We start from the raw sequence: 15662 nt of genomic DNA on the forward strand, positions 1-15662 counted from the left end.
CTTGTTACTCCAATTAGATATCACCCAATCCTGATTTACTGGACAAGCCTTTTATTTTCTCTCTTCCTGGCACCCTGATTTGTTGTGGAACATGAGCATGTATTTCCTTTTCCTGGCTTCATGTGGAAAGTGCCTGACATCATTGCCTGGTGTGAATATGGCTAAGGGAATGCCCTTGCATAGTGCTGAGAGGGTTGGATGACAATGTGGCTGAATGAAGATGGTAGCCTTTTAAAGGCAAACTTACCTTCTCTTTAGTAAAGGGAAAATCACAGACTGTTTAGGCTGCTGTGAATCTTCCTTGTGAACAGCTCTCTTTACACGTGAGGTGCAGAAATACATGGAACCTGGCACTTTTAGTTGGATTGATGTTCTTTGTAGCAAAAGGGGGAAGTATTGCTGTGGTCACGTTTTCCAAGCACTTGTTGTGGAACTCATCCAAGATTATTTTGGCACCCTCTCCAAATGTTTCCTCTAGTCACTAGAGAATGCACCAGATGGGCCACTCAATACAGTTGCATGTGACGGCTGTTTTGGTACAAGTGACATGCAAAGCAGAAATTAGTTGTTATGCTGAGTGCAAAGCCTCATTAATTTCTTGTGGTGCACACATTTAATTATACAGTCAGAGAGCAAGATTTATCCCACTGGATTTAGAGATCACAGTCTTAGGTTTTGTACTACTGAGCCTTTCTGTAGCTCAGATACCAACTTGGTTTTTATCTTTCTTTTTCTTTTTTTAAAAAGAAGCCTCCTAATTTAAAAAGGCACATGACCCTTTTAAGATTGGGCTTTGTGACCCTCCTTTAAATCACAGAAGAAAGTGAAGTGCCAGACTCTTGATTTAAGCTCAGGCATATATAAACACACATTTAATTTAAAAACATTTGAAATAAATTACCATGCTTAAAGCTGACAATGTACTGATGGTGTGAGCAGTTTGTATAAACACAGAGCTGTTCTTGGCATAAATCAGACTGATGAAACCACACAGAAGTAACTGTCATTATTTCAATAGGAGTTAGAAACCAGATTCATCAGGGTTGCAGCCATAAGTGTGTTTAATTTATTTATTTAAGTATTTAAAGGAGTAATTTAAAGCCTTGTTCCTCATGTACACATAATTATAGTGAACTACTTCACAAAATCTTTGCAGCATTAAACTGGCTAAAATTATAATTTGTAGTTGTTGTTGTTGTTCAGTCGTTCAGTCGTGTCCGACTCTTCGTGACCACATGGACCAGAGCACGCCAGGCACGCCTATCCTTCACTGCCTCTCGCAGATTGGCCAAACTCATGTTAGTAGCTTCGAGAACACTGTCCAACCATCTCATCCTCTGTCGTCCCCTTGTCCTTGTGCCCTCCATCTTTCCCAACATCAGGGTCTTTTCTAGGGAGTTAATTTGTAGTACATGTTCTTTATAAATTATGAATAATATATCATATATTGTTTTGTTATATCTGTCTTACCTACTGAAGTGATCACTATAATGGACTTCTTTAGTTGATCTCAGTTTGTTCACTGTGCATCTGATTTGTATCCATAATGCTTATTTTGTCATGTATAAAGTGCATGTCAGTTTACCAGGATCAACCCTGCAATCTCCAATTAAAAGGGTCTGGTGAAAAGGAAAGCCTGAGACCCTGGAGCGATGCTGCCAGTCAGAGTAGACAGTACTGGGCTATATAATCCAGTGGTCTAACTCACTTTAAGGTAGCTTCATATGATGTAGTCTTAGTCTTAGTCTTTACACCATTTCTGTAAAAGATACTGCCCATATTTGCAAGTTTCTGGAGGTTGTGTGTCCTCCATTTGGAAACCATGTGCTTTTCTAATTCATACTGAATACCATTTGTGTTATGTTTGGGGTAATAGCTGGTATGTTTTTGGTAAAGTTGCTTTCTTGTAATTACTCATCTACAAAAATGATTTGCAAAACATTTGACACCTTTTTTTGCCTTAATGTCTTTACAGCGGCTGTGAACTTCCTACGATCTCTGCTGGAGCCAGATCCTGCAATGAGGCCAAACATCCAACAAGCCTTAGCGAATCGTTGGCTTAATGAGAATGGAAAAGTTCTGAATAATGTCACATATCCAAACAGGTAAACTGTGCAAGATAAGGCTGTTTTACCAACATGATAATTTTTTATTTTTTTTATTTTGTTTCGACTATGGCAGACCAACACGGCTACCTACCTGTAACTGCAACATGATAAAGTTACACTAAAGTCATTAGGGTTGCTTGAATGAGGAAGGGCTGCTTGAGTGAGCCAGAGGTGGTGTGTGTGTGTGTGTGTTTTCAAATGTTATCTCTAACACTCTGATCCTACAAAATTCAACATAAGCCCTAATGATGGGTGAATTCCCCCTGGCTCACTTCTGAATTAGTTGGAATTTATGAGCTTGGAGAGTTCTCAAGAAAAGCTTTCTCTGTTGTCTCCTGTTTTGAAATGTTGGTACATGTACTGTGATGATGCCAAGTACATGAGTTTTATTTCTCCCTAAGAACTGTAGTTCCCAGAGCACCAGTCATGACATTTGCAGGAAAAAGAAATCAAGAGAGTTGACTATATACTGGTTAAGTGGTAAAAGCATCTTTCATGGATGCTTTAGCTGAGATTCCTGCATTGCAGGGGGTTGAACTAGATGACCCTTGGGTCCCTTCCAACGCTGAGATTCTATTATTCTAAGTGACGGGCTGAGCATGTGTTATTTTGCATCAGTGTGGTGTGTCTGCAGCTACAGGGAAATTTGGATTGAGGACTCTCTGGCTCCAGTAGTGTTTGGCAGGGCAGCATAGACAGGGGTATGTTGCTCACCTGCCTTCTCAACATGAGCATCACTGCAGGTTCCTGAAACAGATGGTGCATGGGGAGCTCAGCGCACTGCAGGTGTGGTGGCAGGTGCATCAGACTGGCTCTGACATGCCAGGCTCCCTTCCCCTCCTCCTTTTGCTCTCAGGAACCAGCAGTGATGGGAAGGCAGGTGAGTAACACTGCCCTGCCTCTGCACCATCCCACTGCCTGCTATTGTCTGGCTTTCAGTTCTCACCCCTTATTTGCTTTACTATGCCAGCTCTCACTTTCGATTCTTCTCAGTCTCTGATATTGCCTCAGCAGCATGGAGCAAGATTAGTACAGTGGTACCTCAGGTTACATACGCTTCAGGTTACAGACTCCGCTAACACAGAAATAACGCTTCAGGTTAAGAACTTTGCTTCAGGATAAGAACAGAAATTGTGCTCTGGCGGTGCAGCGGCAGCGGGAGGTCCCATTAGCTAAAGTGGTGCTTCAGGTTAAGAACAGTTTCAGGTTAAGAACGGACCTACGGAATGAATTAAGTACGTAACCAGAGGTACCACTGTATTCTGCAATGGTTTTAGGGTTGTTAGGACCAATTCCTGGATCAGCCCCAGGTCTGTGGTGAAACCTTGCGCAAAGTAGCATTGCTTCCCCAGTGCCTTTGTCCCAGCCCTGTAGTGCGGAGGATTATATTTATCAACCTCAAAAAGGGGGTTTTGAGGATAAAAACCTTTAATCATTGTGAGGTGCTAGTTGCTATGGTAATGAGGGTTACGTAACACATGGATGGATATTAATACAGCAGAGGAGGCTGGTACCTTTGTAAGCATCTTCTGCAGATTTTATGTGATGGATATAAGCCTTATTGTGGCCACCCAAGAAATTAATGCGTTGGCTGCTTCTATCCAACAAAAGTTTGCAAAGTGTGCAAACCGCAAGAGAGAAGTGACTGCTTTAGTAGGTGCGGCAGATGATGAAATAAATCATTGTTGAAACATTGTTGTTCCGCTGCCTGTTCTCTGGGGCACTTTAAATGTTATGAATTTTCTACACAGTATGTCACCTGCAGATAGGAATTACTTAAAATACTTAATAAAGGACAGGGAACCCGAGATTACCTTAAAAGTGGCTAAATTCCATGCTGCTGCTATAAAATTAAGGAATCAAGCTTTGAGTGAATCAAATGGCCAATTTCTTAATATGTTTTAAATTAGCGATTAAGGTTTTAACTTATATATTTCAACTGTTTTATATCTGTATAATTTATTGTCGTATTATCATAGAGCTTAATTTTATCTATTTATGTTTGTAGGCTCTCTGTTGTTGTCTGAAATAAATGGATTCATTCATTCTTGCAGATAGGAAGAAAAAGTAAATAGTGTATGTAGATCATCACACATGATGTTCACGCATATACCGGTATCTATTTCATTGCATAAACATGGATGTAGTCAGAATACATACCAATCACATGTGTTGGCCCAGCTTGGTTTTCAAGCATTTTCCAATGTGGAAGTGTTTTCCATGTAAGAAAATTGTAAATTTTTCAAGCAGTCCTTTGCCAGGGTATGTATGTTTGTTTTTGTGTGTTATGTTGAATGGGTGGCAAAATGTGTGAAGCAGATGAGTCATTTAACTAACATTATAACCTAAGGGCCCTATTGATCATTTTAACAGCACAATCTAGTCCATGTCTATGGAAAAATATGCACCTCTGAATTCTGTGGGGCTTACTCCCAGGCAAGTGTGTGTAGGATTGTAGCCTGAAGTTCCCTCCTTTCCATTGTCTTGTCTCCAATAGCTTGTAGTTATCCCCAAACAATGATGTTTGACCTCTGCCTTTGTACAAGGGTGTTCCATTTAGCAATTACTGATATTTCATGAATTGGTCTAATTGCCTTTTATAGTTCCATGTAAACCACTGTCTATCACCACATCTTGTGCTGCCAATGGGAAATTTCCTCTCTTTGCAAATGTCCGCTTTGGAGAAGCCATCTTCATCAGGGCTGGAGCTGGGGAAGGAAAGGATTAAACCCCACTCCATCTGCTGTGGTCCTTATAATTACCAGCTTCCACAGTGGGTGCTATTTGCATTTAAACAAAACAAACAAACACCCACATGCATGTTAAATGCAAAGGCACATTTAACATCACTTTGAATTTGGCCCAAAGTGATAACAATTCAAAGATAGGTTCCCGGGGAGACTGTCATTCATGATGTGCTACTTCTAGAGCACTAAACGTTATATATAGTACTTGTGCTTACTGTTTAGCACCTTTATTGGTCTTGCGGGTATTCTGAAGCAATGAGAAGGCACAGCAGAAAAATATGAGGGGAAGATGCAAGCTACAGAAACATTTCCCCTCAAAATAGTTACATATAAGTTTGTTTGTTTACCGGTATTTATTTATGTTGTAACTAGATGTTTTTTATATTTCCAGCACTATTTTATACGCACATTACTTTAACAAAGTGCATGCAGAATTTAAAAATAACAAAAAGTATTCTGTCTCAACAACTTTGTTATCATCAGTTTGGTCAAAACAGTACATATATAGTTCTTGTTACATGGTGGCCGTTAAGGTTTATATAGCATGTCTGTTGCCACCTCTTTCTGGTGATGCTCTCCCTGGAAGATGGGAAAATAACCCCTTCTCTTTTCTCTTCATGTAGAATCCACATAGAAGACATCAGCCAGAGTGTGCTGCTCTACATGACTGAAAAGCTTGGCTATAAGAACAGTGATGTGATCAATACCGTCCTCTCCAACCGGGCTTGCCACACTCTGGCCATCTACATCCTGCTTAATAAGAAGCTAGAACGCTATTTGGCAGGCCTTAGAGTAAGTTTGGTTGATCCAATTTACATCCTATGCCCTTTTAAAATGTGTTTTTTGTGTTGGGGGGCTATTGGGCTGTTGTTTTTATTCTTATTGGGTATTTTATGGTTTTATATCTTGATTTTATTCTGTGAACCACCCTGAGACCCCCAGGTATAGGGCAGTATAATAATAATAATAATAATAATAATAATAATAATAATAATAATAATGCTTGAATGACCATTCCTCAAGTCAAGTAATAGCTTGAACTCAGGTGCTGAGTTCTGAAGGCAGTGTAATCAAAATGGGGACTACTGAAAAACAAGAGGGAGCTTACCAACTTAAGGGGACCCTACCCGCAAAAAAGAAGAAAACCCAATGGCCACAGAATACCGAGTGTTTGTTGTGGGGTGCAGGGAGGGCCAGACAACTGCAGGGTGTGTGTGTGTGTGTGTGTGTAGAATGGAGTATCCAGAATGAAGGCATGACTGGCCAGTGCACTTGCTCAGGAGCAATGATAACAGGCTGCAGTCCTCGTTTCTAGTGAGGGCTAGACTGAAAGATAGATACTTGACTGATGATGGTTTGTCACATGGGCATTTGCAAGGAACTTAATTCAATCAGAAGAAAATGATCTGCATGATTAACTATTTAATGATGTATTAAAAGTTAGGAGGAATTGTGTTTATATTTTTCTTTAAGGAGACGACACACTTTGCATTAATTTTGCAACAGAAAAGAGTTTAATTTTATAACCTTGGAGAAAGAGCTCACTCCAAGCAGGATCTCGAAGCATTATAGTGTCTTTATTTTGATAGCAAAGGTGTAACTCTATTTTAAAACTGCCCTTAAAATGCAGGAAGTAAGAGCAAGGAGTAAAATGGTGTGCTCTGTGAGTTGGGAGGAAGTCAAAACAACCTAGTGATTTTTAGTTTATTTTTTATTTTTAAAAGTGGCACTGGAAAGTAAAAGCCTGTAGAGTATTTCTTGGCCTTTGTGTGCCCTTTTAGCTCACAGCACAAGCCACTTAAACAAAACAGTTCTCGCCTATGACCTCATGCAATAAATCTTTATTACTTGTTTTCCTTCAGGACATATATCTGTTCCATTCTTTGCATTCACTTCCTGCATAGAATTCCCATGGACATCAGGGGGAAGTTTCATGGTGGTGGGACAGAGATTTTATGATCCACCACTGACTGTTGCTTTAACAATGCATATACAACAAAAGTATGAATTTCCCCCTAATATAGGGACCGTTTTGCTAAGTTAGGTAAATTGCATACACACTATACCTTTAAAGCATGTTCAGAGCACATTTGTTCCCTTCAAAGATTCTGGGCGCTGTAGTTTACCTCTCTCAGTTGAAATTCAAAGTAACCCATAGCAAACTACAGAACCCAGAATTCTTTGAGGGGGGGGAATGCCCTTTGAATGTGCTTTAAAGGCATAGTGTGTATGCATCCTTAGTTACAAGTGGGGTCTGCAATAGTTTGCTCCAGTGTAAGAGGTGAGGAGGCAGAGCCAGTCTCTCGGCGGCAGCAGCAGTAGTAGTAGTAGCATCATTGCCATTTACCAGGGCAGAGCAGCAGCAGCAAGGTCAGTCAGCACAGGCTCACCGACAAAGCCAGTCCCAACACTCTTGCCAGTTTGCCCACACTGCCTTGACTTCACTTGCTGCTCCTGCAACATCTAGGTAAGTGGCAATGATGCACCTGCTGTCAACCAAGTAGCCATGTCCTCCAAGAGATTATAAGCTCTAAAGGGCTGAAACAAGGCATCCCCTCCCCCTCCACTTCCATTTTACTATTCTCAACACTCCTGGGGGCAGTGGGGGTGGTTAAAGGAGAGAAGATTTTTTAAACAGTTGTATTTTGTATTTCTGCAAATGTCAGGGTTTCACAAAGCCTTCTGATACCTCCCTCTTGTTTCTCGGTGGCCACGTGATTTTGGCACTCAGCACCTGAGTTTACTCCTAGAGGTAGCAATAACTCATTTTGGGGCTGTCCCCTCTGTTGGAAACAAAAACCTTAATTCATCATAAGAGTATTAGTTGATCAATTAGCTTAAAAAACTGATATAAGTTTGATTTTAAGCACAAAAGTGGTGGGGAGAATGGCTTTTCAAAATTGTACCTGACATTCACAGGTTTTGTCGTACCTATACTAACAAATTTAACATTTTTAAAATATATATATATGTAAGACATTTATTTGGAATCAACTTTTTGGTCAGATTTTTAATTGATATAGCCGTTGAACCTATTAAGGCCAGAATCCTAACCCCAAATGTTGTTTTTTGGGGAGGGGGTTAGGATGGTGCATCCTTGTGTTTCCTCTGGCCTCTGCTGGCTGAGAGGAAGGCTACTAGCCAGGTAGAAAACTCTGAAACTAGATCCAAAGCCTTAAGGATCCACGAGTGGTCCCCATCCTCGAGCCCTTCAGCTGCGCCAACATGGTGCTGGTACAACAACAGTAAACACAACACAACACTCCACCCTTCTAGCAGGGCTGCAGATGTATTGTTGAGTCCATTGCCTTGCACTACCTGGGCTCTTTGTTAGAATTGCTCTTCACATGCTGTCGTCTTATAGGCAAGAGTTGCATGGGGGTGGTGGTATTGAATTTATTTTTGCTAGATTCATTCCTTTTTACATTTACTCCTCAGAACATCTCAGTTTAAATAATCTTTTTTCTTCTGCATCGCCATCACACCCAAAGTAACAGAACTAGTTCCTAAAACCAATTTGGTGTACCAGAAGCTGGCTACAGTGCTCAAAGTGAAATAGCTATCATCTTAATAACTTGCTGTGATACCAGGTTGCTTTGTGAGCCTGTAGAAAATCGCTTGCCAACCTTTTGTGACCATGATAGATTTCTATCACAGTGAACACCAGCACAATAACTCAGTTACTGTCACCTCAATCTGAAACTCCTAGATTAAAGAAATGGATTGTAGCTGTCACCTGTGACACACTTTGAGAGGACCCAGTCTTTATCCTCTTCCATATGAGGAAGGTTCCATCAATAATGAAGAGCACTTTCCTCTGTTATCTCTGTCTTCTTTGAAAAATCCAAACTCCCAGCAGTGCTACCTCAGAGCTATATAAAAGATTATCAGGAATGAATTGTTAGCCTGTCCTTTTGAGCTACCTGATGGTTGACTCTTTTTCTGTTAAAGTAGGTAGAGGTGTACTTAATGAGGAAGTTGCTTGTAAGCCCTCTGCTCTTTGGGTGTTTCTTGTTTAAACAAGAATTTGGACGCCCCAGAGGCTTTCCAGTTTAAGCATCAAGAAAACTGGTTGTAGTTTAAGAATAATTTAATTCCCATGTTTAGTACTTGTTTACCAACATCTGATTGGGTTCCGTTTTACCTGAAGGTGATTATTTTTGTGAGTAACAAGAAATGTTAAATGCATCCCTGGTTATGATTATATTTGGGAGGGAAGCATGTTGAGATGATGTGTAGCTGGCTATTTATTTACAGCAATTTCTGAAGTAAAATAATTGTGAGATTGAGGCTACAGTCCTATACCCGTTTACCTACCTTGGTTATTTGGACTTAACCTGTTACTAGACAATTATGAGATTGTAATTTTGTTAGACTATACTGTCAAATAATAACTGAGGAGGGCAGACTTCAGACTTGTGGGATCTACTTGATTTTTCCCCCACTCCTGCCCTGAGGAGGAGGAACCACGTGCAAAATAGTGACTCTGGAAAAGGGCTTATTTTCGGAAAGCAAAGTAGTACTAACCACATGCTCAGCCCAGATCAAAACTCAACTCTTGGCTTTTTATCAATCATTCTTTATTTCAGCAGCCTAATTTAGAATAGGGAGGAAGCCTTTTAGATGTTGATGCTCATAAGACAAATGGGAGTCAAAACCAAAACCTGCCAAACTATGCAAATTACCTACCTATCCACCAGTAGATCCCAGTCTGGCCACCCCAATATTTAGAGTAGAAGTAGCGATTACAATTCTGTTTAACAAGTATTTGAACTAATCTGTGCTCTAATTCTCCCCACAAATACCTCACAGTTATTATTTATCCTTCCAGAAGACAGAAGCTCCCGATAATGTGTACATGAACCATTGGTGTCGGATAGAAAAATACAAGTCGAACAAGGACACCTACGAGGTAAACCAGGTTACAATTATTTGGAACAAGGCAATATTTGGGCATTTCCCTTGACTGTTATTTCAGATTACAAGGTTTTGGTTCAACAAAGAGTACAAACAGAAAGCCAGGCCCAGAGGTCTCATGAAGTATGGCTGTGCAAGAGAAACTTACCATATGACTCACTGCAAAAACATGCTAAAGCAACATGGGGTATTCCAGTTTGGCAAATGCTGAATATATCCTTGGGGAGGAAGAGTGGGGTATAAATTAAATAAATAAATAAAGGGAAACAATACTATCCCCATTTTTAGAAACAAAGTCAATACAAGTCGACAATAGATGCTGTTGATTTCTTCTTCTTTTTTAAAAAAGCAACAACTGTTAAGCTATTGCTAATGCTGCACCACAGCTTGTTATTTTCATTTAGAGCGGTTTCAGCATTTCCCAAAACAGATTTTGTTTAAGGAATAATTCAATGGCAGAGAACACTTTGCCCAACATTTGCTGTAATGCCATGTTCCCGAATTGCCCCCTACTTACTTAAGTGGAACCATTGTATTTGAAGCCATGTATTCATCACAAGAGCCGTAATCCAGCTCTTTGGCTCCAGCTCAGAGAGAGTGTGCTGATCATACGGGGCACTTGTACGGAGGTGCAAAGCTGATGAAAGCATACACAGAGTTGCTGCTGCACACATCCCCTGGGATGGAGTCTATATCAGGCAACAGGTTATTTTGAATACTAAATATTTGGACAATATAGCAGGGCACCAGAAAATTTTAATTCATGAATCTAATTACCGGTATTAGCCGCCCTTTCATTTTTGCTTCATTTGGGAATTGCCCCTTCATTGTTTCATAGAAGTAATACAATAAAAAGACCTTAAAAACAATGAACTGTCATAGCTCATTGAAAAACAAGATAGATACTGTATTCTGCTTTAGAAGGCAACCTCCAGTTTGGTGTTGTTTAGCAACCAGGTTAGGACATAGCTTCTCTGGCAACAGTCCAGAAATGCAGCCAACTTTCTTCCTTCTCTGTTCTTGAAGGAGAGCAGTTTAGTTAGCTCATCCTCCTTCTGCTTCTGTAACTCGACTGATATGAACATTCACAGCTGTAATTTAACTTGCAGCACTTGCAAAAAAAAATACTTTTCAAAGATTGCTGTTAAAACCATGGTATTAATTGTGACATTGTGTTTTTATTAAATTAATTGGGCAAGTAAATATTCCTGCTTCACATTTTTTCAAAATTATTTGCAGGTACATACAGTACATACAGTACATACAGAGATACCCGGTACATATATACACACATACAGAAATATACACCTCAGCCCAAATGGATAGAATGAAAAAATAATAGAAAGTGTGTGACTCCTAAGATATTTGATCATATAAAGATTTAATAATTATGCCGGCGTGGGGTGAAGAATCAATTTCCATTGTGTCTCATGTTCTGACTTATTGCATTATCATCAGCACATGTGTGTAGCTGAAACAAGCAATTGTGGGTAGCATGTCTTAAGGGCCCCTCAATAATTTCATTTGATACAGACGTGAACAAGACACACATCTCAGTGTTCTTCAGCTACTACAGTCAGACAAAACATCCTTTTCAGCCGAGCTTGCAGCTACGGACACCCACTTGCAAAGAGCTATTCTGAATGTAAGAGATACATGAAAGTGCATCAGAGTGTTACTATGGAGATGCAGCCAGACATCTCCTAGGGTCCTCCTGCACTTTGCAGAAAATTCTTCCGCATCATTTTAATAATGGGAAAAACAAATGCAAAAGGAGGTTCTGTCCACTAGATACCGCAATCCAAATTGCAAGTGGTTTTGGTGAGACATCTCTGTGTCACCATCTGAGTGATGGGAATCATAGTGACCAATATCCAATACTTGTCATGAGGATGGATTGGATAAAAATTATAAAGCATGCTGTACATTGAAAGTGCTACATAAAATATTATACCAACTGTTACTAATCCTAGGTAATTCTTTGTAATGCTGTCATAGCTTCTCGTCCGACAGCTTGCTGAACTTCAGGTAGCATCCTTCCCTGTGCAATCATAGCTAGACACAGCAGCTTCACATAAGCTGATAACATGCCAATAGCTACCAAGTGCTAGAGTTCAAGGCTGTTGATGGATGCTCCTTATTTTCATCTCAGAGCATATGAAACCTGGGGATCCTCTTCTATAAATCTGGGTGTCAGGGTAGAGCAGATTGTAACCTTGGTGTTCTGCAATCCTTCGATTTTCAATAGCAGTTGAGTGGGGGGTCAAATAGTTTTCACTTCTTGGCCAACCATTTACGATGATTAGCTTGATGCACCATCAATTTGTGTTAATCCCTGTCGGTGGTGGGTGGTACAGCCCAAGACCTGAGGTTTTGTAAGTCCCACCAACCTCCCAGGACGATTCCCTTCTGCTCCACCCAACCAAAGCTGCTCCTACTTTCCCATCCTAGTTCTATTACTGGTATCTCCATGATATGAAGCCTCCATGTACAGACACATGAATTGCATTTTGGGAGAAAGAAGATATAAAAAAGTCACACGGGGGCAAATTACTGGAACTGCACTACTGGCAGGAAGGAGAGGGATCCAAAGGGGCCCAAAACAGGGCTGGGGTGCCTTTTCAGAACGAACTTGCTTCCATTAACTTAATGCTGCCCTTTCAAACTTTGAATGCTGTTAAGAAGCAGTGTTTTTACTTCACCTGTTTCTGAAGCCTTCTAAAGCAGATTCCAACAAACCAAACCATTTTTGTTTATGTGCTTTTAAATTTGAAGGACAAAAAGGTCAAGGAACAAGAAACGAAGGAAGAGCCTCTTCACCCACTTCTGAAAAAATCAGAGAAAAATTCCCCCACGTACAAAGAACCTCCTACCTGCCTTCTGACACAGATACAGACCACAAAAGCTCTGCTGAATGATCACAAAGCTACCCAGGGTGGTGCACCAGAGAAAGGTAAGTGGAGCCATCTTGCCAGCTCTTGATGTGATCTAGACTTGCTTTGTAAGTTGCAGATCAGAGAAAATTAGGGCATATCACAGACTTTCACTGCTCAGAAGCTGCCCCTGCTGTGTTCAGGAATTACTCCCAGGTCAGTGCATATAGGATTGCAGCATTTTAGCGTGACTCAATTCATCTTTACTCAAGTGTATGTCCCACTTTGTCAGTGGGATTACTCCCCAGTAAGGATGCATAGGATAACAGCCACCAACTTGTTTAACACATATTATCTCTCCCTAGGGAATCCTAATTGTGACAGGGAGGTGGGGGTATAGAATATTTGAACTCTGGGAATTATAATCTGATGAGGGTGATGATATTTTCTCAGGACTCTTACCCGGCTAGAATTCCTTGAGGAAGCCATGACAGGAGACCTATCATGTAAACTGTTCTGCAAGTGGCATGGGATGGCATTTAAGTTTGGTCTTGCCCCGCACTCATATTCTTGTTCTGCCATTTGATTTTATAATTCATTTTAGTTCACAAACATAACAAATAATAGCTGTTAAGAGCATGGTTTTAGCAGAGGTCCATTGTGTATTTTACATTTTATGCACATACACTCAATATTGTCTACATGTAAATATGAAACTGTACATTATAAACTCAGAAAGCATGTATTCGTAACTAGGTGTATTGCACATATCAGTGAGTCACATTTAGCCACATCGTGCATGGGCAGTTTTAAATATGTATTCACTGCTGCATAAGTTGTGAAATAGCAATTGACTTATAGCACTTGACATCAAGATGCATCCCAGAAGGACAAATGCGTTTGGGGATAATTGCATGTTGAGTTTCCTGACTTCCAGTATATTTCAATCATCACTGGCTTTTCAGATAAGATTCCTTCCTCTATTCAAACTTCTTAGTGCACAGTTATCTTACTTTCTGTCCCGGATGGTGGTTTAGGTTTGATTAGCTTGGGAAGGGACATGGCCACAGAGTCCCTTTGTTTAGCACTTGGAACAGGGTAAGAATGGACCCAAGGAAGCCACCAATTAATGTGAGGAAAATCTTAGCATTCAGGAAGGTGTGTGTTGTGTTTGTTTGGAAGAAAAATAGGGTAGTGGGACACAAGAAACGGGCAAAGAAATAATCAAAATACTAGTAATCCAGAGAGAGACAGAGATGGGGGTTGACAGCCTTGACAGAACAGAGAAATGAGAATAATAGAAAGGTTAGCTTTCTGATGGGGCAGGCAGGTGGAGAAGGAATAAGCAAGATAACACACCTTAAAGGAAAACACATTTTGGATTAAACTTGTGTTTACTGTATTCTGGGGGTTTTTTCTTGACTCTTTTAAAATTTGTTTTGTAGATTCTCGTAGTGGCTTGAGCCCCTTCCATGAATCAGCTACAGCCAAGACAGGTTGTGTCACCTCCTATTCTCTGGAATACCTTGAAATACAGCAACCTGTTCCAAGGACCCCAAGGCTCACCAAGCGGCAAGATTCACCTCAGCAAGAGCCCTCAAGCCCTGGCAGCCAGAATTTGGATTCTCCTTTAATTCTGAACATTGTGCATTCTTTTGAAACCGGCGACAGAGAGGACCAAATAGACCAAATTTCTCCTACGCATCAGTATCGAATGCTAAGCTCGCCAGTAAATTTTGGTCGGAGAAGTTCCAGTGAAAGGACATTGTCTCCACTCTTCCAGCCAGGGGGAACTTCTCCCAGTCCTACTAAAAGTCCAGTTCATCCTACTCAATTGTCCTTCACATATGACGAAAAGAGCAGTTCTTTTAGAGAGGAAGCTGTGTCTCCAACCCAGCTAAATAATGTCTCTAATCCTCTGGGGAGCCCTAACTGTGTGAAAAGCAGAGGTCGGTTCCCCATGATGGGCATTGGACAGATGATGCGGAAAAGGAATCAGTCAGTAGGGTCACCAACAGAGAAGACGCTGGAAGCAAGAATGCCTCAGCTGCAGCAAATGAGCCCAACACAAATTTCATTCAATATAATGGACCCTATAAATGGCCAGTGCTGAGGTGACTTTTCTGAAAATCTAAATTTGTGTAGTGCTGTTTTCTGGGACTTTCCCATACAAGTAGTGAAAAAAAAATTCTGTGTATTTTGTTACCACATCCAATAAGGAAATCACAAGGCCACATATTTCAGTGGCCTAGGACTAGTGCGATTGATGGGAAAGGACAAATATTTCAAGTGATGTAAAGACTTACTCACTTTTGAAGATCTGTGTAATCTTCCCAAGCAGATACTTTTTGTTCTAATACTGCATATAAGTTTATATCAACAACAGACCACTGGACCTAACAACTTGATTTGACAGTGAAAGAAGAATTTGTTGAATTGCCCTCTGGTTTGTAAAGCTGTGGTTAATGTACTTGTCAGGCAATAGTTCTCTGTTTCACAGGCATAAACACTATTCATATTACTCAAAAACAGGAAAAATAAGTTTTTTCATATTTCTGAAGCAAATGTGCTCTTTTAAGTCATGTACACATGATGAAGAAGAAACAGACCTGAAAGGACTTGGCATAAAAGCACAAAAACCAGACCAAGATGCTGATAACTGAAGCAGTGTTTACTGTCTAATAATTCCAAAACACCTAAAATCAATCTATATTTTTCCCAAAGGAAATGTTCATTTGTTAAGAGATGCTACTATAAAGAGACTTGATCATCTCAGAACTAGTTTGACTATAAGGAAATCTTTGTTCACATTTTCCTCTTCCTCATGAGACAATAGCCCATATTTCTAAATGCTGTGCTTTTAAAAAACCCAACACCCGGTCATCTGTATAGCTATGCCATTTCTGTGAAACTGCCTTTAGAAAAATTGTATACTTTCAGTTTTAGCAAAACAGCATTGGACATACTTGAAAGTGTTGCTGAGAAACTCTGCACTGCATTCAGAAGAGTTATCAAAG

General features: G+C 40.3%; 1 protein-coding gene across 1 annotated transcript in view; it reads left to right on the top strand.

The window, feature by feature from the left end:
- HUNK (hormonally up-regulated Neu-associated kinase) overlaps positions 1–14821 on the top strand; it is a 54204-nt gene extending 39383 nt beyond the window's left edge. Inside the window, exons 6-10 of the mRNA XM_033146914.1 lie at positions 1976–2105; positions 5479–5647; positions 9687–9767; positions 12548–12725; positions 14091–14821. Coding sequence (XP_033002805.1) covers positions 1976–2105; positions 5479–5647; positions 9687–9767; positions 12548–12725; positions 14091–14758 — 1226 coding nt within the window. The 3' untranslated portion in view covers positions 14759–14821. The remainder of the gene's footprint in view (positions 1–1975; positions 2106–5478; positions 5648–9686; positions 9768–12547; positions 12726–14090) is intronic.
- The last annotated feature ends 841 nt before the right edge of the window (positions 14822–15662 follow it).

Source organism: Lacerta agilis, chromosome 4, assembly GCF_009819535.1.
Source record: "Lacerta agilis isolate rLacAgi1 chromosome 4, rLacAgi1.pri, whole genome shotgun sequence".
NCBI classification, from domain to species: domain Eukaryota; kingdom Metazoa; phylum Chordata; class Lepidosauria; order Squamata; family Lacertidae; genus Lacerta; species Lacerta agilis.